The sequence below is a fragment of the Coturnix japonica genome, chromosome 3 (assembly GCF_001577835.2).
Source record: "Coturnix japonica isolate 7356 chromosome 3, Coturnix japonica 2.1, whole genome shotgun sequence".
Taxonomy (NCBI): Eukaryota; Metazoa; Chordata; class Aves; order Galliformes; family Phasianidae; genus Coturnix; species Coturnix japonica.
Genome location: NC_029518.1, coordinates 3,493,024 through 3,520,007, shown reverse-complemented (window position 1 = coordinate 3,520,007; position 26,984 = coordinate 3,493,024). Strand labels below are relative to the sequence as shown.

The 26,984-nt window shown below is 57.9% G+C and overlaps 1 protein-coding gene across 1 annotated transcript; it reads left to right on the top strand.

Annotated features, from left to right (window-relative positions):
* Positions 1 to 2,165: 2,165 nt before the first annotated feature.
* PTK7 (protein tyrosine kinase 7 (inactive)) lies at positions 2,166 to 25,584 on the top strand. Its single transcript, XM_015856622.2, has 20 exons — positions 2,166 to 3,092; positions 14,402 to 14,695; positions 15,355 to 15,457; positions 15,911 to 16,101; positions 16,218 to 16,365; positions 17,389 to 17,519; positions 17,726 to 17,992; positions 18,184 to 18,317; positions 18,610 to 18,745; positions 18,859 to 18,978; positions 19,239 to 19,388; positions 19,650 to 19,800; positions 20,069 to 20,196; positions 20,344 to 20,547; positions 23,093 to 23,248; positions 23,408 to 23,640; positions 24,187 to 24,267; positions 24,348 to 24,499; positions 24,577 to 24,755; positions 24,872 to 25,584. Exons 1-20 carry the CDS (start codon positions 2,276 to 2,278, stop codon positions 25,030 to 25,032), a joined length of 3,936 nt encoding a protein of 1,311 aa, XP_015712108.1. The 5' UTR covers positions 2,166 to 2,275; the 3' UTR covers positions 25,033 to 25,584.
* The last annotated feature ends 1,400 nt before the right edge of the window (positions 25,585 to 26,984 follow it).

Here is a 26,984-nt window from a genome sequence, read left to right as displayed (position 1 = left end):
TGCCGGAGCTCAGGGAGCGCTGGGACACCACTCTCAGACACTGGGGCTGGGGGGGCTGTGTGGGGCCAGGGGTTGGGCTCAGTGATCCTGGTGGGTCCCTTCCAGCCTGGGATGTTCCCTGGTTCTACAGTCCTGTCTGTCAGACTGAGCATGTGCTGTGTGTCAAAACTGCTGATCCAAACCTGGTGTTTGCTGCCTGAAGATCTCCCGCTCTCGCTAAGCCGCAAACCTCCTCTAATCTCTTGCACAAAAAAAAAAGGTGCTTTGAGAAATAACTGCAAAGAAGCGCTCGTCAGACTGGTTCTTGTGTCTCTGCAAGCTCGGTTGGGCTCGCTACCAAGAAGATATCTGTCAGTTGTCCTCTAGATGAGGAGAGCTTAACCAGTTCCTTCTGGGCTGAGGTCCAGCAGTGCTGCCTGTGGAACACGTCTCAGCATGTGGGTTGTGCACCCTGGGCCGGGCTGCGCTCCCTCTTTCCTGCTCTTCTGGGTCTCGGGGCTTAATCTGGGCTCTTTCTACCTCCCCCATCATGGGCAGGGTTGCAGCCCAGCACTCCGTGGTGCCTGAAGATCTTCTGTTGCCAAGTGGCACCTCCGTTGTGATTGAAGAGGATTCTTGGAGCTCAGCTCTGGGGCTGGGCGAGATGAGAGCCACCTCCTGGCACCAATACAGGGGCACTCAAGCTCGGGCCCTTGTGGACACGTTCCCCAGGCTTGTGTGGGTGGTGGTGCTTGGTGGCTCCTCCTGAGCTTCGTGCCATCCTCTTGGAAGCACCCAAATACCTGCAGAGCCTTGCTGACCTCGGCACTGAGCGTCAGAACCCCACCCCACATGGCAGGGACCTGTTGCCACCAGGTACAGGTGAGGCACGGTCACTCTTTCTCTCACCCAGGTCTCAGTTTGGATGGTGGTGGGTCAGCGTAAGGGCCTGTCTGCAGGAGGACCCAGCACTGTGCCCTGCTGGATTCTCAGATGCTGTCGCGATGAGAATTACAGACAGTGTTTCATGGGCTTCCTTGTCTGGCAACCGCTGCTGCTGTGCTTTGCTTGGTGGGATGAGGGCAGGCATGGCTCCATCTGAGGGCGACTCCCTGCTCCCTTGTCGGGCTTCTCCACAAAAGCGAGCATCTGTCATGAGCTTGTGACCTGTTCCGCAGCACTGTCTGTTCCCTTTGCACCAGCTGCGCTCACGTCTCTTCATCTTCATGTCTCTCCTTGGTATGGGAGAGGATCCCAGAAGGGCTTTGTTCCAACCATCTCAGCCCCTCCTTCCTCCTGTGCTGCTTGTCGTCCCACATGCACACAGTGCTCCAGGGAAAGGTGCTGCCCCCGGGATCCACTCATCCCTCCTGGAGGCTTTGGGTGCCTGGAATCAGGAACATCCTTGTGCACAGGCAGGATGGTGATGGCGCGGAGCAGAGTCCTGCGCTCCCTGCTGAGGATGCGCTGCATTCCGTGTGCATGCCAGGAGCCTCCAAGCTTCCCAGTGCCCATCCATGTCTGTGCTGTCCCTTTGCTGACTTCTGCCCTTGGCATTACGTGTCGCTGCCTGAGTTGTGTGTGTGACACCGGCTCCCCTCGCCTTCTCCAGCCTCCCGTGTTGGCACGGCCCGTCTCCCCGCTGATGTGCCCTTGTCCTGTGGCCTGTTTCAGTGCGAGGAAGCGGCCTACGAGGAGCGGCAGTACCCAGCTGGGAAGTGGGCCTGTGTCACCAAGGGGGAACCCCTGTATGAGCAGAGCATCTCCCTGAGCTTCATGAAGCTCATGCGCTACATCTGCAAGGAGAACTCTGTAGGTGTGTGCAGGCAGGGACAGAGGGGTCAGTGGAGGGGGGGGGAGCGGGGTGGTGGGGGGCTGCGCTGCCAGCCCAGTCACCTCACCGTGCCCACCGCCTCCTGGCAGGTTGCTACCTGGGCATGACCATCCCCGTGCTGAACGAAATCCACCTAACCAAGGAGGGGACCGAGTTGGAGCGCGAGGTGCTGACCGCCTACTACATCCCGGGGGAGTTCCAGCACGACCCCCCCGCCCCCATGGACCCCGAGATCCACATCACCGAGAGGGCCCCGCTCCGGGTGCTGGCCAGGTGACCGCGGGGCTCCGTGCATAGGGGCCGTGCCGGCAGCGAGCCGCCCCCGCTGACAGCGCTCCCTTTGCCGCAGGGTGTTCTACGGGATGACCACGGAGGAGACCATCCTACGGGAGATCGCTCTCTTCTGGGAGCTGCTGGGCTCCACGGACGCCGTGCTGCACGAAACCTACATCGTGGCGGTCTATGAGAACCCCAGCGTCCCTCAGCGCCGCAACGAGATCTGGTTCATCCGCCGGGCGGAGTGAAGCCCCGCCGCTGTGCCGCGCTGCGCCCGGCGGGGATGGCGGCTCTGAGCTGCGGGACGCGGCCACGCGCCCTCACGCCCCGCTCACCGCGCTGGGCACCAGCCGGACACACCGCACCGGGTGGTGGCTGAGGGCTCGCCCGGCCTCTGCTCGTGCCAGCCGGGAGCCGGTGGCGTCCAGGTGCCAAATGCCGCCTGCCAGACGTGGGGTCCGCAGCGTGGCACGGAGCCGCCGCTGCAGGGACGGGGGGCTCCGAGGGGAGAGGGCCCGGCGACCGGGTGGGACGGGCGGCACCTGGAGCGGCGCTTCCCCGGGGGAGGCCGGCGGTGCCAACCCAATAAACCCGCTCACACCGCTGCGGCCGTGGCTCCGTTGCTGCGGGACGAGCCTCGCCGGAACCCGCTTCCAGCCCCCGCCTTCCACCTGCGGCCGCCCCGAGCCCGGCCGCCCCCGCAGCGGGTCGGGGCCGCAGGAAGCGGCGGTTTCCCCGCGGTGTTGGCGGCCGGGGCTCGGCGGCCTCGCGGGCACGGGGCCCACGTGTGCCGGCACGGCCGGTCCGGCGGACGCGGCGCAGGGCGGCGCTCTCCATCTCCCCGGGCCCCGCCCGGTTTCCGCCGCCCGCCCCTCCCCCGGAAGCCCCTCCCGGCGGTGGCGGCGGGCGGGGTGTCGGCATGGCCCGTGCGCGGGGCGCGCTGTGAGCGGCGCGGGGCGAAGGATGGCGGCGCTGCGGGCGCTGCTGCTGCTGCTGCTGCTCGGTGAGTGCGGGCGCGACGCTCCGTCAGCCCGGGGTTCGGGTTCGGGTTCGGGTTCGGCTCCGCGCGGCGCTGCGGGGGCTGCGCGCCCCTCCCGGGGAGCCCCGCGCTGTGGGGGGGCGGGCGGTGGGCAGCGCCGCGCTCCGATCGTTCCGATCCGCTCCGGCGGTGTCTGGCTCGTGTCCGGGCCGCGCTCTGCCCGCAGCGGGTGGCACCGCGGCCCGGAGGCTGTGCGCGGCTGTGCGGTCGGAGCAGCTATTCGCTGAGTCAACGCTTCTGGAAAGGCAAAATACCCCGAACGGGAGATGTCCGTCTGCAGGGGCCTCCGGCTCCTAAAGGAGAAGAGGGGCGAGCGGATGAGATCCCGGCGTTAAGGAGCTTGGGCGGCTCTGCTCGCTGAGCCCGGGCTGCCATCTGCTCCCGGCGCCGCGGGGATGCTGCGACCGTGGCGCTGTGCCGGTGCCCGGTCCCTGTACGTCCCCGTGGCTGCAGCCCGGACCTCGCTGCCCCGCGGCCACCGAGCGGAGGGAGGAGAGGGGCCGGGCTGCACAAAGCCGTGCGGGCGGTGAGGCCCCGGCTGCGGGTATCTGCCGGGAACCTGACACTGCTATTTTTCTTCCCTTCCTTGCCATTCATCTGCCGGTCGAGCCGCGGAGATCAAAGCCGTCCTCCGGCAATTACACGTGGGCCTAAGTCAATAGCCGGCCCCGCACCTCTCTCGGTGAATAAACACTCCTTCCTCTCTGAGCGTTTCCAAGCGCGGCCCTCAGAGCAGGAATGCGAACTATTCCGCGGAGCAGCGGGTGTTTCCACTGCCCGCCGGCTCCGGCGGCTCGGAACAACCGCGCATTTAGCGTTGGACGCGGGTACAAACGTGCCCTTTGTGAGCGGGGGGAACCTTCCCCTCCCCGGGTCGGAGCGCGGCACATCGTCGGCCGGGACCCCTTGGAGCCGCCCTGCAGCGGGGAGCTGCGAGCCGCGAGCGTCGGGGCCGTGGAAGCGGTGGGCGCTGCGCTGGGTTTTGGGGCATCGGGGTGGTCCCGTTCGGTGCCCGCGGGATGCGCTGGGCCGCTCGGTACAGGAAGCAGATGGTATCTGGTGCCGTGGGGCTGCGGTGCAAAGTGCCTCGTGCCCCGGCGTGCCCGGGGAGCGCTCCTGCAGCCGGGATGGAGCTGCTGGGCGGCAGGTGAGGCTGCTGCGGGCACAACGTGTGGCTGCCGTCGAGGTGTGGATGGTTCCCCGGCAGCCCGCAGCGCTGCGGGTCGGGGCGCTGCCCGAGCTCGTGGGCTGACGGTCGGACACGGTGATGATCTCAGTGGTCGTTTCCAACCTCGGTGACTCCGCGATTCGTCGTGCCCAAAGGTTTGTCCCACGCTCCCCTTCAGTGCGGGATGGGGATGAGCCGTTCTGCCCCGCAGGTCACAGCAGGGACTCCATTTTGGGCAGTGCCTTTGTTTCACAAAGCGCTCGGCTGCAAGTGCCATTCCCGTGTCTCTACCTGCGCTTCCTTCCCATCTGTGCATCCCCTGCCGAGGAGCCGTGGAAGATCCTGGAGCCAAACACAAGTGCTCTTTGTTTCGAAGCATCAATTTGTGTTGGCAGCCAGGTCTGCAGCGCATGTGCTTTTCATTGACTGCTGCTCCGGCTCCGTTCCTCACTCCGAGTGCCAGCATTTCTCCAAGTCTTTAGCTTTTGTATTAGTTGATACAGAAATGTTTTTTCTGAGTTGGTTAGGCTGAGCCATGCCATGCTTCTGCTCTCCGTGTAAGCTTTGCTGTTTCTTGGAGGCACAATCCTTGCCTACACGTGCAAGAGGCAGCTCTCCTGACCTATGGGAGGTGACTGATGTGTCCCAGCAGCAGGGAGGGAAGGGGATCTCAGAGCAGCTCGCAGCCTCCAACAGCTGAGGCAGTAGGATGCCACTGCTGTGCCTTCGTGTCAAGCAAAGCCCTGGTTGAACAGAGCAGGCTTCTGCTGGGTTTGGGGTGCTTGTGGGTTGGGGTGTGCTCAGGGCCTTGGGTGCTTGCGTTGAACCCGTGATGGCAGGTAGTGGGGACTTGGAGGCTGGGATGGGTTATGGCAGCCTTTGTGTCCTGCAGGGAAACTGGTATGGGCAGGCTCCTGTCTGGGGAACCGGGTGGCACAGCAGCTTTTGGCTGTGCGAACCCTCCAGCTCTGCTGAGCAAGGCTGGGAAAAGCAGCAGCGCTCCTGAAGCTGGTGATGGGACTTGGGAGCTCCTTCAGGACAAGGGACGTGGTTCAGTGGGCATGGTGGTGGTGGATTAGCATTTGGAATAAGTGATCTTAGGGGTCTTTTCCAACCGTAACTTTTCTGTGACTGTATGGCAAGGCTGGGGTTTAAGCTGCCTGTCTTTCAGCTTCCATCCTAGAGGACAGGAATGCTGCTGGCTGCAGCTCAGGCCGCTCTGTATAGTGTCAGTGCAGTGCCTGCCAGCTGTCACCGCGGTCCTACCAGCTCTGTACCCAACACCTCAAGTGTGATCTGCAGCATGGAGAGCCCGAGCCTCCCCCAGGCTGCAGAGGGGAAGGCTGATCAATGTGCCCGTGGGCAGCTCAGGCTGGGCTGTCCTCTCTGTCAAATGCGATGCCGGCATGAAATAGGCACAGTGTTGCTTAAGACCTCAGATAAACACTTCCCTCATTAGGATGGTTTGTTGGCCTCTTCAAGAGCACAAAGAAAGCTTTTGATTCCAAAACATCCAGCAGCTCTCCAAATGGTTAAAGGCAGGACAAGCTGTGGCTTGCAAATGCCTTTGTTGCTCTCCATGCCGCTGCTTTGGTGTGTGTCCCTGCAGCCCCAGGGAGGTCTGCTGCCTGCTCTGTGGCAGCCCCCAGCAGTGCTCATGTCCCATGTGAAGGGCTGGCGATGGAGGCGACAGATGTGACTTCTCCATTGGGTTAGCTCCTGAGGACTCTCCTGTTGCCCAGCTCTGAGCCATGGTGTCCATATCCACTCGTAGCATCTCTTGTGTCTTCTGGAGCCAGATGATGATGAGTGAGACATCACATCTGGGCTGCTGAGGCTGTCAGGGACAGAGAGCTTTAGGATAGAGATCCTGTGCCTTTCTGTAACTGGGAGCGTTGCATTGGGTGTATCTGCAGCAAGCACCCTGCAGAGCTATTGATTCATGGGAGTGCTGCACAAAGTGCCCTGCTCACATCTCCTCCCCACGCACCGACTTCTCTCCATTTTTAGCACACAAGTAATATAGCAGCGTTTCATAGAGAAGCTGCCTTTTAATTAATATTGCATGAGCACAGGAAATACTGGCTTCTCTGTCTGCTTACCTATTTCTGTGGCTTTTAATAGAGATTCATAATTGGCCCCGGTGAAAATAAACACGGATCTGTTCCCTTCTGTGCCCTCACTGCCAATGGGGAAAGAGGAGGAGCGGGATGAAGGCTGCAGTGCTGTGGGGTGTGGTGAGGGGCAGGTATGGGGAGCTGTGGGTGATGCTTGGTGCCCAGGAGACAGGCAGGGTGACAAAGAATAGAAATGAGCACACAGTGTGGCAGTCTGTGTTGATTAGTGCCCCTGTGGTGCTTGTGAGCCTGTAGGAACAGGAGAGGCAGCGCTGTAGCCGGTGGAGCAGGCCACTTTCAGGTCTGTCCCCAGTGGCCTTTTGGCAGCTCCTCTTGTCTCTGGTGCTGCTGGGAGCACGGGGCATGTTTTGGCTGCTGGGAAGAGCTGGTGTGTCGTCGGGAGTGCCTTTCCCAGGAGCTTTTCTCACCTTTGAAGGGGAGAGGAGCAAACAGGTCAAACCTGCATGAAACCAAGTGGAGGAGCAGGATGCTCCAGAGGCTCGCTCACCTCAAGCCGGACCCATGGCACAGCTTGGGCTCCAGCCTGACTTTGACTCTGTCCCTCCATACTTTCCCTTTGAGGCTGGATGCATGATGGAGTGGCCGGCCTTCCTGGGAGGCTTCATGTGTGTGCTTCCCTTCCTTGTGATGTTTCCCTTGTCCTGGCCTCCTCCTCCTCCTCCCCCCACATCCTTCTCTCATCTCTGCAGCTTGAGCTTCTGTTCTCTGGGCTGGCTGGGGCTCCTGTTTGCTGAAGGGGAGCACCAGGCAGCTCTGTAGAGCTTACGCTGGTGTTTCCCATCATCTGCTGGAATAGATGAGGAAGGGAGGAAAGCATGAAGGCCTGGCCAGGGGCTCCCTCCATGCACACAGCACTGGTGTGAAGTCCTTCTTGGCTGGATTTGGGATACAGGAGCCAGAGAGGGGGTGCGAAGATACAACAGTGAGTGCTGCCATGATGATAATGTGTCCTGGTAGGTCGTGTGCCATGGTCGGGCTTGGTGATCTTGAAGATTTTTTCAAGCCTAGACAGTTCTGGTCCTGATTATTGTGAGGTGCGTTCTTGAGCGGTCATAGAATTGTGGAATATCTGGAATTGGAATGAACCCAACCTGTTTTGCAGATTTTTGTACAAGAGATTAGATGAGGTGTGTGATTTAACAAGAACAGGAGAGCTTCAGGGAGAGGCCACCAGCAGTGAATGAATGAATCAGCAGTCATGGCAATCAGCAGCACACACTGAGGTCTGACAAAGAGCTTTCATAGAATCACTGAATATCCCAAGCTAAAAGGGACCCACCAGGATCACTGAGCCCAACCCCCGGCCCCACACAGCACCCCCAGCCCCAATATCTGAGAGCGGTGTCCCAGCGCTCCCTGAGCTCCGGCATCGTGGCTGTGCCCACTGCCCTGTGCAGCCTGTGATGCCCACCGCCCTCTGGGGCACAGCCTTTCCCTCAGCCCCTCCTGCCCTCCCCTGACACAGCTCCATGCCTTCCCTTGGGCCCTGTGCTGAGCTAACAAAGATAATGCAACACAACTAGTTGTCGCAGGGTTTCTCCTTGTGCCCTGAGCGATCTCAGGGGCTGGCAGGACCTTCCTGGCCCTTCAGTGTCACCTGAGCTCTCCTGCACCACCAAAGGGATTTTGCATGGCAGTGACTTTTGCATTCTCCTGGGCCCTCACTTAACTTTGGGGAAGCACTGTGTCGTACTTCAAGGCCACGGTGCAGGGAGCACGTGGCTCATCATGACTTTGTTTGGCATCTGTCTGCTGTGTTCCTTTAACGGGAGAGAAGCAGCGCAGCCTTGCTGTGTCAGCCAGAAGACCTTCAAGATGACCAAGTCCAGCTATAAAGACTTGCACTCGAGGTGCGGCCTCACCAGTGTCAGTGCAGAGGGACGGTCACCTTCCCAATCTTAGTAGCCATGCTGTATCTGACACAGGCTTCTTGGCCACCTGGGCACGCTGCTGGCTCCTGCTCAACCCATGCAGACCTGCTGTGTCTCCAACCTGCTGCATGCTGCTGGTAGCACGCGTCAGCCGTAAATCAGCGTTCCTGAGGAGGCCGGGAATTGCTGGAGGGCTCCGAGAGCTCCTGGGAGAGTCAGTTGGCAGCCCCAGTGGGTGCAGTGAGCTCAGCGCTGGTGCTGAGTCACCCTCAAAGCATGTGTGCTCCTCAGTGGGGCTTGGCAACCCAGCAGCACAAGGTCTGCTTGGAGCCTTTGGCTGATGGGCTGTTAAGGAGGGTTTAATTGAGCCAGCAGGAGCTCCAGCTCCAACCCTCAGGCTCTCGACTTCTCATCTTGCTTGCTGCTCTGTCTCCAGGGCCTGGTGGTATTGGCTTGGTGGTATTGGCCCTGGCATTGCCTTGAAGGTCGGGCAGCACCTGATGTACTCTGCAGTGATCCTCTGCATTGCAGGGGCAGTGGGCTCAGTGATTCCTCTCGGTGCAGGAAGGCTACCTGGGCTCGGGTGGCTGTGGGCCACCACACAGCCCTGTGCACTGCATCCTTTCCCTGCGGCTGCTCCCACCAGAGATGCCCACACATTCTCTTGTGACAGCTGCCAGGAGCACGGGCACAGCCCTGCGTGCAGGTATGGTTCAGAGCAGTGTCAGCCTGTTCTCCAGACGGACAGGGAGTTGTCCTGACCAAGGCCAGTCGTGCTGGTTCAGCAGCCCTAGCCAGCTGTGGGAGCCACCGTAGCTGCTGGGGTTCCCTGTCCTGGTCTGGCATCCCCACTGCAGGAGCAAGGTGCTGGCGTTTGCCTGCAGGGTACAGGCCCAGATGACTGGGCATCTGCCATCAAATCAAGACTGCTAGTGAATTCCTTGGTCTTGGAGACCACCTGCCTAGCATGCAGGCGGTACCAGCAGACTGGGTGCAGCCCTGCTCTTTCTGACAGTGAGGAGAAACCTTCCGGAACAGTCCCATCACTGCTTGGGTTCAGAGTGATGTCCCTGGTGCTGTTGTGGATCTCACTCTCCACCACCACCCTGTCCCCAGCCATGTCGCTTTGTGTGGCTCTGCTTTTATCCTGCTGTCTGGAGGCCATGCAATAAGCAGGGTCCTCATGCAGTGCCTTTCTCTCATTGATACTGAGATGTTCTCCCACAGTAGATGCGCAGGCAGCTCCTGTTCCTGCTTTGGGACAGCATGGGGTGGACTGCTCCCCTTCCCACGGCCATCTGCCCCCAGCACGGTGCTGTGAGCGCTGCCTCCGTGTTCACCCCGTGATTGATTTACAAAGCAGATGTAAATCCCTGGTGGCTTTGTTCTGCTTCCATGCAATGACTGGTCAGAAACTTGGCTGTGCCATTCCCAAGGACAGGCTCTGGAAGGGCAGGGAGGGCTGCTAGATGAGAATCCCCACAGCTCCCAGTCTCTCTGAAGAGTGCTGGGAGGCTACTGGGAATTGCACTATGTGGTTATAGGGATTTTTCTGCTTCTTTTTTTTTTTCCTTAACACTAAAGCTTGATTTGAAGGGCTGAGTTGGATACTTGGTGGTTGCCCTGTATGTGGAGGTTGGTGGAGAGGTGCAGTGATCCCCACCATGGAGAGGCTGAGGCTCGACGTTCTGCTGGGAGCCAAGATGCTCCCAAACAAGGGCCTGCATCTGCCGTGCATCGCAGGGCTCCTGCTGTGAGCCGTGATGTTCTGTGGTGGCCCGGGTCTGGTGTAGATGCAGTCTTGCATTGTCACACAGGGATGGAGGTGAGGGAAGAGTGATCCAGCTCTGCAGTTTTCATCTGGGACCCAGGCCAAACTGCGAGATGTACTGTGAGATGAGCAGATGCTTCCAGCTGTTACAGGATTGGGATGCCTTCGTGTGTACTTTGAACTTGGGTTGCATTCCCTCTGGATCAGTAAATCCCTCTTGGAAGGCTGCATATCTGGGTGCTTTGTGACAGGGCTCTTGGAAGAATTTCTGGTCCCTTTTGGTTGCCAGGTGTGTGGCATGGCCAGAGGGACAAAGAGTGTTTTCCTGCGTCCCTTGTTGTCTTGGGCTGCCCCTGGAGCTCCTGGTGCTGGAAGCCACAGTCACTCTAGCACAGCATCTCTTGAAAGTGCAGGGTTGGACCCGTCCAGCTGTGCTGGTGACTCACATAATCTTTTTCCCAGGCATGGGGCAAGTTTTTCTTTTTACTTTAACTAGAGTGGGACACACTGTGGTTTTAAAAGGCTGACATGATGGGTGCCCAAAGGCTTTCCAGATGTTGAGCTCGCTGAGACCAGACACGCCATGCTCGGAGCTCCTTCCCTGCATCAAACCATTTCCATCTGGCCTGGCGGGGGAGAGGGGTTTATTGCAACTCGACCCATTTGAGAGGCTTTCTCAACTGGAGCCTCTCGCAGAGAGGAACGTGCTGGCTGGAAATCATTTGGAGATGCAAATCTCTCTGGGTGTTTGGCTTGGCTGCTGTTTCTGCAGTATCTGCTAAGCAGTGGGATAGGCTGTGCACGGGGCAGGCGCGCTCCGAGCAGCTGCTTTACGTGGCTGTAGGGACCAGCCCACCAGGCAGTGGAGTTTCTTGTGTTATTCAGCTGTAATGATTTTTTTCTTGCCTGCTTCTATAGCTTCAGCTGGTGCAAGCGAGCATGCTGGCTCCGTGTTTGAGACCAGGAGGGGATGAAAAGCTGCCCCGTGTGTCGTTCCGTGCCAAAAATCTGCATTTACAGGAGCGTGTTTGTAATGACCTGTGCCAGGAAACACATGGCTTGCTCGAGCTGTGAATGGGAGGTCTGTACGGGGCCCTGCGCACACTGAGAGCTCGCCAGGACAAAGAGCAGATGCTGGCGTGCTGTTCTTGCTTGGTGGCAAGGCACTGCTGCCCTGAGTGCTGCAGATGCATTGTATCTCCTCTCATCCACATACCCAGAATTAAAGGAGCTGGCTCGCACACGTGGCAGGGCCAAGGCAGGGTGAGCTTCGTAGCATCACTCCGGGAGGCAGAGCTGCAGGATAGCACTGCTGTTGCCTAGCTGCAAGCTGTGCAAGCCCCACAGACCTTTCCCAATCAGGAAGCCTTCAAACCCTTTCCTAATTCCTATTCCCACGCCTTTAGCATGTTTGGTGGCTAGCAGCTTTGGGATTACTCACATCCTTACGTCAGCCGTGGTGTCTCAAGAGCCATCTAGCCTAGGATTTTGGGGGTCAAAAAGAATAATGTGAGCCCTTTCCTTGTCCCCTTCTGTCCTCAGCCCAGAGCTTGCCCAGCTCATTGATGCCAAGGTATGGGTGGCCCGTGGTGGGGAGGGATGTGGATGTCCCAAAGCAACGTGCAGCACCTCTACCTGCTCCTAGCTCTTTTCCCAGCATAGCTGTAGGTGAGCTGCAGGCACAGCAGGGAGCAGGGCTGTGCAGCAGCTGAGGGCTTTGTGGTGGAGGCTGCATTCCCCAGCGATGTCGTTAGGCAGAGAGACAATGATCTTTTGGGATCGCTTCAAGATGCAGCCCGCCAGGCGGGGCAGGGATTGTGCTGCCTGGCTGCCTTGGCTGGTGCAGAGCTGCAGAAGCCAGATGGGCTTGGAGGAACTTGGGAGGAGGGTGTAGGGCAAAGTCTCGGTGATACCCCAGTGCATGAAGGGTGCTGTGATCCTGGATCTGGATCCTTGCCATGGGAACGCTCTTGGAGCTGGGATGTGGCAGAGCCTCCTCTTCCCACTGGTTCCGATCCCTTTCCTCTGTGGGGTCTGGGAATGCCACCAGGGGACCCACAGGTACCAGTGCTACTTTCCTGCACCATTCACTCAAGCTCCGTCAGCTGCCTCACCTGGAAGCTACTGTGGTTCCATTAAATAAACCTCAGGTGAAACTCTGCTGGGTGTTTGAGAGTGTGCTGAGTTTAAAACTACGTTTATCCAACTGGGCTGAAGCTTTCCCAAAGAGCTCTCTGCAGCCACAGCTAAAATGATTTTAGGCCAGAGACATGTGTTGAGGGTTTCTTCCCCCAGCTGGGGATGGTTTGTGTTGCATGCATATGCAGCTCATGGGTGCTTGCCAGCACGCGCATTGAGAAGAGCTGCTCGGCTGGGCCCAGCCACACCACAAAGGAAGGGGTTCTGCTCTGGCTTGGGTTTGCTGAGCTGCCTTCCTGTGCACATAGTAGAAGTGGTGTTGCATGAGTATTTTTTCAGGTGCTGATGCCGCCCAGCCCGAATTAGCTTGTGAAGTCGTACGCCATCGTGGAGGTGTCTGATCAGACAGAGCGGAGCCAGCTCTGCCCTCTGCTGCAGGATCTCTGGAGGACTCCAGCAGCTCAGCCCTGCGTGACCATGGCTGTGCCGTGCAGTGATGCTGCAGGCTCTGCTTCCCCTCCCCAAGCACTGGGCTCTTCTCTGTGGATCGAGAGCATCCACTTCTGGGTTTCTGGAGTCTTCTACTTCCAAATGGCTGTTTAACATCCAGCTGCTACCCTCAGAATCATTAAGGTTGGAAAAGGCGTCTATAAGGTCAGCTAGTCCAGCTGTTGCCCATAGCCATGATGCCTGCTAAACCACGTCCCATTTTTCCTTACAGCCCAAATCTCACTCGTTGGGTTCCAGTTTATGCAGCCAGTGTTTCCGCGTTAGAACACAGCAGAGGTGTCTGGCTCTTACTGCACTTGGATCCTTACTTATCTCAGTTTGCTTTGGCAAGCGTACTCGACGAGGATGCTCGTGGCATAGATCTCACTTGACCTGAGCTGGTTGTGTCCGTTTCTGAGGTTACACAAATAGTTCCTCTTATTTCAGCAGGGAGCTGGATCCCAGTGCCTCCCTCCACCTTAGGAAATCCATGCTTCCATTGTGGAGCTCATACCGAGCTTTGTCCACGTCCTCTGTCCCTCCGCAGAGCTGTCCTGGTGCAGAGCTGGGAGTGCATCACTCTGACCACGTTATTCCTCCATGAGAGAGCACTTCAAAGCTGCTCAACATCTGCCTGGCTTGGCTCCTTTCCTCACAGAGCACAGAGCCGGGAGCGGAGCCCTGCAGCGATCTGCATGCGCTCAATTGCCCTTTGTCTGCTCTCCTCTCTGCGGCCAGCTGGGAACCAGAGCAGAGCGCCTGCATGGCTGGCTGCGGCCAGGCGGCAGCCGGACAGCGGAACGTTGGTTCTGTCCCCAGCAGCCACACTGAGCGCTGTCTGCATGTCCCCCGGGCACTGAGGCTTGTTGTTTGGAGGGAGGACACTTGGGTTTTCCAGCGCCTCTGGAAGCTGCAGCACGGCTCTGCTCACTTGTGTCATTTGCTCAATGAGCTCAGTCTTCACAGCCGGGTGGGGCTCGAGGCTGATGGCTTGCTTCCTCCCTGCAAAGAGATGCTTCCAGCTATCCAGAGCCACCCTGTGGCCGCTATCAGGCCCCGTGGTCAGCCACTGCAATTTCTTGTTTTGATTTCAGCTGGCAAGTGTAGATGCTGCATCCTCTGTGCTGTGCTCCTTGTTCCAGGGCAGTTTTTTGCTTGGTAAGATCTGAGGATGTGAGATAGAGTCGTGGTCCCAAGGAGAGACGATAGAGGATTCGAGGGAAGCCTGGAAATAGTCCATGTGTTCAGCTCTGGGACGATCCTGCTGCATGGTTAAGGCTTCGGGCATGTGCCCGCATCAGGAGGGGCACAAAGAAACACCTGAGCTGCCCAAGGAAGCTGCTTGCTCTCCAGCTTTTTGGCAGCAGATTCACTAGCCTGGGTGCTGTAAGGTGCTTCCATGTGCAGGCTGGACATGCAGCAGCCACAGCTGGCGCCCCAGGGAGCCGTGCTTGGCTCAGAGCAGCCCTTTCCACATGGCTGTTGGGAGGCAAGAGCTTTAGAGCACCAAACCTGTTTGAATGTAGGTGCGGGACTAGCCAAGATCGATGAGCTCTACAGGGGGTTGTGCTTTGGAAGATGTTTCTCCTTATGCTGCACTTGTAGCTCTCTAGAGACCAGTGTGAGCCAGCGGTGCTTCCTCACTGCTCTCTGCCCATCCCCGTGCTCTAGCGTGCCTTCCTTTCTCTGTCCTGCAGTGGTGGGGGCTCAGGCAGCAATCCGTTTCACCAAGGAGCCGTACTCGCAGGACGCCCTGCATGGCCGCAGTGCCATCCTCCGCTGCGAGGTGGAGGACCCGGCCCACGTGGAGTTTGAGTGGCTGCAGAATGGGCTCCCCATCCAGGACACGGAGCAGCGCTTCAAGGAAGGCAGCAACCTCCAGTTTGCCGCTGTTGACCGGCATCGGGATGCTGGGAGCTTCCAGTGCGTGGCAAGGAATGTGCAGAGCGGGGAGGAGGCTCGCACAGCCAACGCATCCTTCAATATCAAGTGTGAGTGTGGGGCAAGGGCACAGCGCTCCCTTGGGTGGGCATGGGGCTGGGATTGCCTGCTGGTGTGTGGGGTGATAGTTGGACGAGGACTGAGGAAGCACAGCATGGGTCAGGTAGTTGGGGTGCCAGGAAATGGTCTTGAGTTGCACCAGGGGAGGTTCAGATTGGATATCAGGAAGAATTTCTTCAGGAAAAGGGTGGCTGGTATTGAAACAGCCTGCTGGGAGGTGGTGGAGTCCCCATCCCTGGAGGTGTTTAAGAAGCGTGTGTATAGGGTACTTAGGGACATACATTGGCCCTCTTATGTTGGTGGTCAGACCTGATGCTCTTAAGGATCTTTTCCAATCTAAATGATTCCTCTCCAGCTCCCACATCCATCATGCCTTCTAGGCCCTCGCATCTTCTGATGTCGCCAAGGCTCTCAGAGATGCTGCCTTCCCCATTTGTATAGATGGATTGGGGATGTTACAGCACCAAGCGTGTCCTGAGCACTGCCGGTCCATTCAGAGCCCATCTCCCCCCCTAAGGAACAGGGCAGAGAGGGACATTCGCAGGGTGGTGTCCTTTTGCTCCACGCTGGCTGGTTGCTTGTTTTTACTGTACTGGCACCTACCTGGGCTCAAGAACCATCCACGCTGAGGCTTCCTTTGATCACACAGGGATGGAGACGGGCAGCGTGGTGCTGAAGCAGCCGTCCAGCGCAGCTGAGATCCAGCCCTCCTCCACAGTGGTGCTGCGGTGTCACATCGACGGCCACCCGCGGTAAGGGTCACCTCCCGAGGAGCCCGGCCGGAGGTCCCCCCGCGCCTTCGCCGCGCGCTCTTCCCCTCTCTCTGTCTCTCTCTCCTCCTCTCTCCTGCGAGGACGCAGTAGAGTCTAGGGAAGGCGAAAAGCAGGATTGAGCCTGCGGCCGAGCACCCTGGGAGAAGGCAAACGGCTTCCTCGGAGCCGCGTAGCGAGGAGCACAGTAAGGACGGGCTGTGACAGCCCGGTCGCTGCGCTGCTTGGTGTGCTGCGGTCACTCTCCGTCGCTTTCCGATCATGTCCCGTCCACTTGGCTGCATGTCTCATAGCTTCGTGTGTGTGTCGGGGCCAGCGGTGGGAGCGGAGAGCCAGGGAAAGGGCCATCTCTGGGCTGTCCCCTCCGCACACCCACTCGCCAGGGAGCCCAGGAGCCGCTCGGCACCTGCTCACCCTCTTGCCCTTGTCTCGCAGCCCCACGTGGCAGTGGTTTCGGGACAGCGCTCCGCTCCCCGATGGCCGCGGCACCTATTCTGTCAGCAGCAAGGAGCGGACCCTCACCCTGCGCAGTGCCAGCCCCGATGACAATGGTCTGTACTACTGCTGTGCCCGCAGCGCCGTTGGCTCTATGTGCAGTCAGGACAACTTCACACTGAATATCATCGGTGAGCCGTGTCCCCAGTGCTCAGGCTGAGGCCTCTGTTTTGGGTTTTCTGGAGCACAAATGTAAGCTGTGGGCTGCTCTGCTTTTCTTACCCTCCGGTGGTCTCTGTTGCTGCAGATGAGAGCTTCCCCCAGGCGGTGATCGTCCCACAGGACCTCATTGTCACCAAGAACGAAGAGGCCATGTTTGATTGCCAGTTTGCAGCCGTGCCCCCTCCCACGCAGGAGTGGCTCTTCGAAGACAGCCCCATCACCAACAGATCCAAGTAACAGGGACCCCGGTTATGGGGGCAGGGCTGGGAAGAGCAGGGAGGGGGCACCAGAAGTAAATGAGAGAGGCCAAACACTGGCTGTGCCTGAGGGCAAGAGTGTTCAAGGTCAGGGTGGCCACTGGGGTTGGTTTCTCAGCTTGGATGGCTTGGGTTTGACATAGCTTTGTTCCTTGTGTGGAGCCTTCATCACTGTAAGACTTACAAAGTGATTTGTCCTTGAAGGAGGCTGTGAGCCCAAGATGCCTGTGTGTGGTGATCCTCAGCACTGGGGATGTCTCCCAGCCACAAATGTTTGTGTTCTGTGATTCATGGAGCCAGCACCCCAGACACCCAGTCAAGACAGTTCCCAGAGCCAGGGACATGTCCCAATAGCAGATACCCACAAGTGGTGTTCCCCAGGCTCAGGGACGCCTCCCAGCCTCCAGCATACACACAGCAGTACACTGGGCTGCTGGCTGTCTTGCAGCTCCAGCTGCCTGCATGTGGTGACTCCCAAAGCCATTAATGTTCGTGGGCCCCAAACACCTATGTGATCCCTACAGCCTCAGATGTCCCTGCAGCAGGTTGCCCATGCGTGGTGATCCCCCACATATCCCCAGTATCTCCCAGCCCAGCCAGGTTGCTTGTAATGGTGATATTGAGCCAGAGATGTCTCAGAGGGACTGTGCCAGGCAAATGGTTCCATCTGGGGCTGCATGCCCCGTGGCCTGGCAGCTCCTGGGCGCCATCTTGTGCCCCTTTTTCCCTTTCCTGGCTGAGCCATCTTTTGGAGATGGCTCGTTTTGGGGCGCATCTTTCTGGAAACCAGCTCTGCTCCAAGGAGAAGACATCTCTTAGCACGTCTCCTCAATGAAGCGTGCATCCCACTTCCTCCTTCGTTCCGCTTCCTCTGCTTTGACTTGGCACAAAGCCCCCCCTGTTTGTTCTGTGGGCTGCTGCAGGACAGCACGGGGCTGTGGCTCTGCCCAGTGTCCTGCAGAGATGCCTGATGAGATCTGCCTCTCCCCTCATACCCAGGACAACTGTGTTTGCCAATGGCTCCCTGCTGATCACTCAGGTGAAGGCCCGCAGCACCGGTGTCTACAAGTGCATTGGCCATGGGCAGAAGGGGAAAACTCTGGTGCTGAAGGCGACTCTGCGGCTGGCAGGTGAGGTCCTGGTGATGGGGTGGGCAGTGGGTCTCATAGCTGCACTATCCTTCTGGAACTGTGGGTTTACACAGTAACAGACCAGTTAGCTGGTACATACAGCTTATGCACATTTTCCCTTGGCTGGTGGCTCCTGTGTGGACAGTGATGCTGGTGGGATGGCCACGCTGCCCTGTTTGAGACCTGCTGTCTGTTTCTCCCCTCAGAGATCGAAGAGATGGCACCCTTCTCCCCTAAGGTGTTGACGGCAAACCAGGGGCATCGTGTGTCCTGTGCTGCCCCGCGGGGTGTACCCACACCCCAGGTCTGGTGGGAGAGAAACCAGGAGCGGGTCCCCACTGCTGGCAGGGTGTACCAAGAGGGAGAGCAGCTCATTTTCACCAGCATCACCGAGGCAGATGCGGGGACCTATACATGCCATGCTGCCAACAAGGCTGGGGAGAAGAAACAGGAGCTGAGCATCACTGTGGCTAGTAGGCAGCTTTCTGAGGAGGGCTGGGAGCACTGGAAGGGGCTGAAGGGGTGGTTGGGGTGGGGTGGGGAGGGATGTGGCATTCCTGCATGTCTCATGACTGGTTACGAACTGCCCATCCTGGCCAAGCTGGTGCTGGCTGAATGGAGGAGTGGTGAGTGGACCTGTGTGACCCCTCGCTTCCATGCCTAGCGGTACCCAAGTGGGTGGAGATGCCCAAGGACAGCCAGCTGGAGGAGAGCAAGCCAGGCTACCTGCATTGCCTCAGCAAGGCCTCCCTGAAACCTACAGTCACCTGGTACCGCAACGGCGTCTCCATCTCCGAGGTGAGGTGACAGGACATAGACCCCACTACTGCTTTTCATTTCCTTGTGCTCAGGTCCCTGCTCCTGACTCTACCTCCAACCCCCTGGCACCTGGGAGCTCAGTGGGCTGTCCCTAGCCAGCCATGTGCTCGTGGAATGGTGGTTGGAGAGATGGGTCTGAGCAGGGCTGCCCCTATTGAGGATTTGGCATGGCTGAGCTCTGGATTGACAGAGTGCCACGGACAGGGCCTGAATCCTGAGCCCAGGGCTGATGACAGTGTTGTTTCTGCCTCCCTACCCCATCTCTGGGCAGGACTCACGCTTTGAAATCTCAGAGAACGGGACGCTGCGCATCAACAATGTGGAGGTGTACGATGGGACTATGTACAAGTGTGTGAGCAGCACGCCGGCAGGCAGCATCGAGGGATATGCACGGGTGCACGTGCTAGGTATGGTGGCAAGCACCTCCTGTCCATTCCATGCAGGGAGATCTGTTGCCTGCAGGAGAGCATTTGGTGCCTCCTGTAGCCAGGGCACCTAACGGCACCTCTGTCTCTTACAGAGAAGTTGAAGTTCACCCCTCCACCCCAACCACTGCAGTGCATGGAGTTCAACAAGGAGGTTACGGTGTCCTGCTCAGCCACTGGCCGGGAAAAACCCACCATCCAGTGGACTAAAACAGGTGAGGGGGACTTGAATGGGATCTGTCTGTCTTTTATACAGATGCTAGGAGATTCTCAGAGTGGTTGAGGTGGGAAGGTGCCTCTGGAAGCTGTTTGCTCCAACTGTCTGCTCTAGCACTGCTACCTAGAAGTGCTTGCCCAGGACTATGTCCGTATGGCTTCTGAACTTGTGTTGGCCCACTTCAGATTGGGGGGAAGCTGCTGTGTGGTACAGGGCATCACCTGTGGCTGCTACATCTCTCTTCTTGCCATCCTGCAGATGGGAGCAGCCTGCCATCCCATGTCAGCCACAGAGCTGGCATCTTGTCCTTCCACAAGGTGAGCAGGAGCGACTCAGGAAACTACACGTGCATCGCCTCCAACAGCCCGCAGGGTGAGATCCGTGCCACCGTGCAGCTGGTGGTGGCAGGTGAGGGCTTTTCAGCATGTTTTCCCTCTCTGTTGGGGCTCCTGGGTGGCACTCGGGTGGGTGGCATGTCCTTCCAAGGGGGGAGATGTCTGGCCTGACCCCAAGCTCTGCCCTGTGCTGCTTGAGGGTCTGGTTCGCCAGTGTGTTGGGTACAACCCTAGAGGGCACATGCCATGCTGCTGTGCTGGCCCTGCCCTCTTGCATGAGCTCGATATCACTCCCAGGAGCTGACAGCCTCCATGTCGGCCTCTCTGCCTCCAGTTTTTGTCACCTTCAAGCTGGAGCCGGAGCCCACAACTGTGTACCAGGGGCACACAGCCATGTTCCAGTGCCAGGCAGAGGGCGACCCTGTGCCACATATCCAGTGGAAAGGGAAGGACAAGATTTTGGATCCCAGCAAGCTTCTGCCCAGGTACACAGCCTCCATTCCAACTGGGACAGGGTTCAGCTGTCCCTTGTCCCTAGCTGGGAGGGAATGCAGTCAGTTGTCTCCATATCTGAGGGCCTGGGCTCTTCTAGCTTCAGTTGTAGTTGATTGTTCTTGGGCACTGCATGGCATGGAATGGAGAACTGTTACAGCAGGGATATGAGGCTGTACTGTCCTGGGTATACAAGGCTGTGGGTGCCCCATGCCTGCCTCTGCCCTCTCATGTTTGCAAAGGTCTCTGTATGCTTGGCAGGATTCAGATCATGCCCAACGGCTCCCTGGTCATTTACGATGTCACCACCGAGGACTCTGGAAAATATACCTGTATTGCTGGCAACAGCTGCAACATCAAGCACCGCGAGGCCTTCCTCTATGTTGTAGGTGAGGGAGGTGCCCCGTGCTGGGCCATGGCCTCCTGCCATCCCAGGCCCCACTTCTGGGGCTATTCCTCTCCCCTCAACACATTCTCAAACAGGGTTTGGGAAGTCCCTTTGTGCCCTCATGGCTTTGGTGCTCTCTGTCCCACAGACAAGCCGGCAGCAGAAGAAGATGAAGGACTTGGCAGCCACACGCCCTACAAGATGATCCAGACCATTGGGCTCTCAGTGGGAGCAGCTGTCGCCTACATTATTATCGTGCTGGGGCTGATGTTCTACTGCAAGAAGAGGAGGAAAGCCAAGAGGCTGAAGAAGCACCCGGAGGGCGAGGAGCCCGAGATGGAGTGTCTGAATGGTGAGGCCAACACCCTTGGTCCTGGGGGCTTCTCTGGCAGCCCCATGGCCTTGAGAGGGGTGGCTGAGGGTGAGCGTGGTTTTGGTCGTGGCCGGTGGTAGGAACCTGCTGCCAGGTGAGAAATAGGCCAGGAAAGGGTGCCCTTCTATAAACCTGAACCCAAGAGATCTCCGCAGCATCATTTTCACTTCCAAAAGCTGTTTTAGTTCTTCCTTGGACATCGCATTTTGTTCCTATGTCATTGATCCCAGGGAGGACTTCTGAGTGATGGGGAGCGGTCAAGTTTGCTTCCTATGTAGCTCCCTGGACCTCTTCCTGCACGCAGCCTCGGCCTGAGCTTCTGGCAGCTGTTGTGAGGTCCTGGCAAAATACCACAAAGGGGTTTGTCGGCTGCTTTTCCCTCTTGTACGGATACTTTGAGGTTGGAACCAAACCTCCAGAAGAGAGAAGTTTGGCTGTGGAACGTTCTGAGAGCCAGGATGCATCTCTGCAGTTCTGTGCTCTGCTGCTGTCCCCTCTGCAAGCTCTTCACATAGCCAACATGCAGACAGCCCATGTGCCAGCAGACTCTGGCCATCATCCTCTTCCTTGGAAGGGATTTGTTTGAATCCTTTCTCATGTTGCCTCAGTTTTGGGCAGGTTTTTTTTTTTTTTTATCTCTCTTTATTCTATTTTTTGTTTATGCCAGTGGACTCTGCCTTTTCTGATTCCCTTCATGTGGAACCAGTGTAGCTCTCAGAGGGTTGTGTCGTAAGTAGTTGTAGCCCTTGCTCAGCTTCCCAGATGTCTGCACTCCTTTCTGGCACATCCGTAGCCTCCCCTGGAGAAGTGCTTTGTGTTTTCCTTCCAACCTCACCTGTGTTCTGATCCCCAGTCAGCAGGGTGACCTGAAGTCTCTCAGCACCTACCTGGTGATAAAAGTTCCCTGCCTGGCCACCAGCTGGATGCTTTGCCAGACAGATTGAACCTTCCTGTGGATTGGAAGTGGCTGCTTCCCATGGATTTCCTGCAGATGGATGTATTCCTAACTAGTCAGTCATCTTGTGAGGTCACATCCCTGGCATTGTGCACCCTCTGCTTCTCCCCAGTGCCCCTCCACCTGACTGCTGCTTTTTCGGGTGAATATGGAAACCATCTGGGAGGTTAACTGCCCCGGACACTGATGGGAGTATTGTATTTCCATATTGGCACATGCTGATTTCTGCAGGAGGTGCTCACATGGTGCAGGAGGTGGGCAAAGCAGGGCTTTATGCTTGGTTTCCTTTTAATACTTCTAGATACCTAAATGAAACTTCATCCCTCTTGGTCCCTTTGTTACCACCTGTCTTGTCAGAGCTCTGTGACGGATGGGGATGTCTGCTCAAAAGCACTGCCACCCACCAGTGCTGTCTCTCAGCAGCAGAGTACTTGCTCTGCAGCCTTTGGTATTTTCTTGGCACGGGTGCAGTGGTCTTGTATCATCCTCTTGGCTTCAGGCTTCTATTCTTGAGACGCCATCAGTCATTGCTGCAGACAGCAGAGGCTCAAACAGCCCGTAAGTGCTGGGCTGCTGGCAATTAGCATAGAAGCAGGGTGAGCGCAAGTAGTATCGAGCTTTGATTTATTGGGCAGATGGTGTTTTTCTGCTGTGGCCTTCTGCAAGTATTGCTCCAGCCTGTGGGAGAGGACAACGTGTCAGTAGGCACAGCTCTGAACTGAGCACATCTCAGTCTTCACGGCACCCAGCTGACCCATGGCAAAGCCAGGTACGACCAGGTGTGGAGTGTGCACAGCAACGCACAGTGGTGCTGCACGTGTGTCACCTTAGCTCGGTGCTGTGCTCTGCACTTTACATTCAGCTCACAAAAGTTTTGCTTCCTGGTGCTGGGTCTGATCCAAGCACTACATGCACACAAAGCCACCGTTTGCCTTCTACACCACATTCTCTCTGCTACAAACACAGACCTCTCTGCTTTCTTATGGCAGTAATGATTTCTGTTGCTCACTTGTTTCTCTTTGTGCCAGGGAAATTTCTAGTGGGCTTCCTAATCAGAATGTCTGCTGGTGTTCATTATAAGGACAGCACTCTCTAGCTCTGCTTTAATATAGGTGATAAAAGAAGGTCCAAGCTGCCCTGGTGTGGCAGGTTCCAGGTTACAAGGAGGTGAGCATTGCAGGAGCAGGGGGGTCAGGTCAGATGGACCCAAGGGTGTCTTGGATGTTAGAAGGCCATGAGCAGGGCCCGCTCCACCTCATGTCTGATCTGCTGTGGTTGTGTGGAGTTCTGTCCACGTGCAGTTGTGATGTAGCCACCCCTAGGAGATGTCAGCATGGTGTGGGACAGACAAGGCCAGATGGGGCTAGTTGGCTCTGGGACCAAAGCCATTGCTCAGCATCTGATTTCAGGGCTGGCGGAGATGGGGCCAGACGTGAGCCCACAGGGAGCAGCTGTGGGGAGGGCGCTCTGTGGGGCTGGTTAGGGGTGCTTGGGGTGTCCGGAAGGGACTGATTGCCTGCGTGATGTTGCTTGTCAGGATGCTGAAGCCATGTGGTACATCCCTTGCAGGTGGTACTTTGCTGCAGAATGGGCAGACGACGGCTGAGATCCAGGAGGAGGTGGCCTTGACCAACCTGGGCAGCAGCTCTGGGGCCAGCAAGCGGCACAGTGCCACTGACAAGATGCACTTCCCCCGTTCCAACCTGCAAACAATCACTACCTTGGGTATGCTGGGCCACCCTGTCCTGCTTCTCAACAAGAAACTCTTGGTCTAGTGTGTGCCAGCCAGGAAACTCAGTGCACTGGGGCACAGAAGGTCCAGCTGCTACCAAGCTGCCTGTCCTAATGCATGCTGTATCCCTCTGTGCTGCTCTGCACTTCCAGGTAGGGGGGAGTTTGGTGAAGTCTTCCTGGCCAAGGCAAAAGGTGCAGAGGATGGTGAGGGTGAAGCGCTGGTGCTGGTGAAGAGCCTGCAGACAAGGGATGAACAGCTGCAGCTGGACTTCAGGCGCGAGGCAGAGATGTTTGGCAAACTGAACCACACCAACGTGGTGCGGCTGCTGGGGCTGTGCCGTGAGGCTGAGCCGCACTATATGGTCCTGGAGTATGTGGACTTGGTAAGGGTCCTACCAGCAGCTCCTGAGCCTGTGGGAGGATAGTGGAGATGGCGTCCTGCATCTGGGTTGGTCTGGGCTGTTGTCACTGGGTGGGTGAGGGTGAGGAGGCAAGGCTGAGTTTACAGGTTGCCTAGAGCTGTGGGTGCCTCATCCCTGGAGGTGCCCAAGGCCAAGTTGGATGGGGCCCTGGGCAGCCTGAGCTGGTGGGGGGCAGCCAGCCCATGGTGAGGGGTGGGTGATTCTATGAATCCCAAGGAGGATGAAGCTTTGGGACCCTTCACTGCACAATGGCTGCAAATGTGGGTTACTGCTAGGGGGAGCCTGGAGCTGGTGGGATAGGAAGCCCTCTGGGGCATGGCTGGCCTTCTGGAAGCATGGGCCTGCTTGCCCTGACCTTACCTTTAGGGAGATACTAGTTTGCCCTGCGGGGATCAGGAGGGCCATGGCCCATAGAACAAGGCTCCTGTGGGCCCACCACATCTAGGCACTATGGGGACCAATGAGCGTTGTTAGAACATCAACTCTGAGCTTCCATCTATCTCACAGGGGGACCTGAAGCAGTTCCTGAGAATCTCCAAGAGCAAGGATGAGTCCCTGAAGCCGCAGCCCCTCAGCACCAAGCACAAGGTGAGCGTGTGGCTTTGGAAGCACCACAGCGCCGGGGCTGCTGGGGAGGGCTGCCAGTGCCAGCATCTCGCTGGGGCCAGGTGTCTCTGTGCACACAGGTGGCGCTGGGGATGGAGCACCTCTCCAACGGCAGGTTTGTGCACCGGGACTTGGCGGCCAGGAACTGCCTGGTGAGCGCCCAGAGGCAGGTGAAGGTCTCAGCCCTGAGCCTCAGCAAGGATGTGTACAACAGGTCAGCCGGGATCCTGGTGGGGGGGTGGGAGCACAGAGCGATGCCCATCTCACCAGCTGCCACTGTCCTGCCTGCAGCGAGTACTACCACTTCCGTCAGGCCTGGATCCCGCTGCGCTGGATGCCGCCCGAAGCCGTGCTGGAGGATGAGTTCTCCACCAAGTCAGACGTGTGGTCCTTCGGGGTGCTCATGTGGGAGGTGTTCACACAGGGGGAGATGCCGTACACCCCGCTGGCAGATGACGAGGTCCTAGCAGGTATGTGGAGCACCTCGTGCACCGTGAGAGCCCGCGTCGTGGTGAATGCTCCTCACTCCCCGTGGAGGGGATGGTGCCTCCTCCCAACATCCCCTTGGCCTTTGCTTCTCTGCCAGGTCTGCAGTCGGGAAAGACGAAGCTCCCACAGCCCGAGGGCTGCCCTTCACGCCTTGCCAAGCTGATGCAGCGCTGCTGGGCGCCCAGCCCCAAGGACCGACCCTCCTTTAGCGAGCTCGCCACCACCCTCGGGGACAGCCCGGCCGACAGCAAAGCCTGAGCACCTTGTTGGGAAGGATGCGGCAGGGCGGGCAGGGGCTCTGCGCTGCCCCCGGTGCTCCTGCAGCCTTCGCTGAGCCCGACCCCAACACGCGGCACCAGCGGCTGCTGGACTCAAAGCACAAGCCAGTGTACTTCCCCCACACACCCCCTCTCCTCCACGGGTGCACAAAGCCCGTGGGCTGCTGGCACCGGGCTCTCCCTCCCTGCTCACCACGTGCATATCTGTCCGTCCATCTGTGCTAGGCATTGCCTGCGGGCACGGCCCGCTATCAGGAACACAAAGTGCCTGGCATATGAAGGAGACGCTCCACCACCTTTCCCCAGATCCTTCCCCGTGCCTTTTTTTGTACGACTCCTGGGGGCAGCGCTCTCCTCCTCCTCCTCCTCCCCCGGTGCTGCCTCCTCCCCACCATAGTATTTCTGTTACTGGAACGCAGCCTAGAGTGGGTTAGTTTGTTTGCTTGAGCGGAGGGTACCGCAGCCAAGAATGGTTGGGTTTGGTTGGGTTTATATGTGCTGCTCTCAATAAAGAAGGCTTTTTTTTTTTCCCCTCTCTCTTTTATTTGGTGTCTTTGTAAGACACTGCTGTCACTGCCTGCTTGACTTTTCCTCCCAGGGCCAGGAACTCAAGTGTGGGGGAGACTCCTGCCATTGCATCTTGTGCATGTCTTGGCAAGGAGAAGCCCTGCTGTGCTGGGGCAGTCCCTGCAGCATGATACGTGTGTCATGAGGGTGAGGGTCTGGGACAGTCCCAGGAGCTGTGAGTTCTCCATCACCAGAGATGCTCAGCCCTGGGCTGGATGGGCCCTGAGCAACCTGCTTTGACCATCAATGGAGCAGCAGTGTCAGGATCCCCTGTTGGCCGGGGGGAAGGCTCACGTGGAGCATGAGAAGGGCTCACTTCTGGACATGTGCTAGAATCATGTAGGTTGACAAAGACCTCCACAATTTTCAAGTCTAACCATCAACCTGACCAAAGCAGAGCTGAGCTGTGGCCTTTGGTGTGCATCCCGCCTTGCTGCCCCGTGTTAAGATGCAAACAGCTGGAGCTATAGGAAGCTGTGTCAGGATGGGGTGCTCAGCCTCACCCTGATACACTGCAAGGGCTCCAGTGCCTGCCCACCATGAGCATATGGGAAGGCACCAGAGTCAGGACAAACTCCAGACCCAGAGGGTGCAGAAAGATTGGGGGCTGGGGCTGTGTATTTTGGGGAGTGATGTCATGAAAAAGCTCTGTATCCTCGGGGACGAGGCAGATGTTGGCCAAACTAATTGGAACCAGCGGGCTGAACAAATAGGGCCCTAGCTAAATGCGGCACGGGGGAGCGGGCTGTTGGAGCATCTCATTCTGCTGGAGAAGGAGAGGACTTGGACAGCTGACAGGGATGGGGTCTCATTGCCTGAACCCAAGTGGAGGGAACACAGAGCCTTGGGAAAGGAAGGCAGCGTGTCATACCCAGGGCTGGAGAGCAGCATAGCCTCACCATAGCAAAGGGCCACTTAGCAGCCCCAAACCCAAACGTGTATGGCACAGAATGAGGTGCAAGCAGCAGGCACACATTGTTGGCTGCCAACTGCTTGCAGCATAAGGATCTCTAGGCCTTGTGCCTCCACATGCCCTTGAGAGCTGGTATTGCCGTTATGTTCCCTGGCTACCTCTGTTTGCCCAGAGATCCAGGGGCTTTGCTATGGGGCACAGGCCCACCCCATGGCTCACTTGGCTTTCCTCTGCTGCCCTGTGGCACTCAGGTGGGTGCATTAGAGCCCTGCAGGGAACCAATGGGACCAAATTGCTCTTAGCAGCCTCACCTGGGACCTCCCACCCAGGGGAGTGGCCCAGGAGCTGCACTTAACCTCCAGCCAAAGCTACTCGGTCTTTTTTTGGTCTACCACATAGGTGCTGCTGCTTTGGCCTGGCTGCCAGCATGTGTTGTAGCTTTCTTATCCAGC

Excerpts from the sequence above, each read along its gene's own strand:
- PTK7 (XM_015856622.2), top strand. The coding sequence starts at position 2,276 with ATGAGAACCCCAGCGTCCCTCAGCGCCGCAACGAGATCTGGTTCATCC. Across the intron at positions 17,520-17,725 it reads GGCGACTCTGCGGCTGGCAG|AGATCGAAGAGATGGCACCC; the intron begins GTGAGGTCCTGG and ends TTCTCCCCTCAG. Across the intron at positions 23,641-24,186 it reads TCCTGGAGTATGTGGACTTG|GGGGACCTGAAGCAGTTCCT; the intron begins GTAAGGGTCCTA and ends TCTATCTCACAG.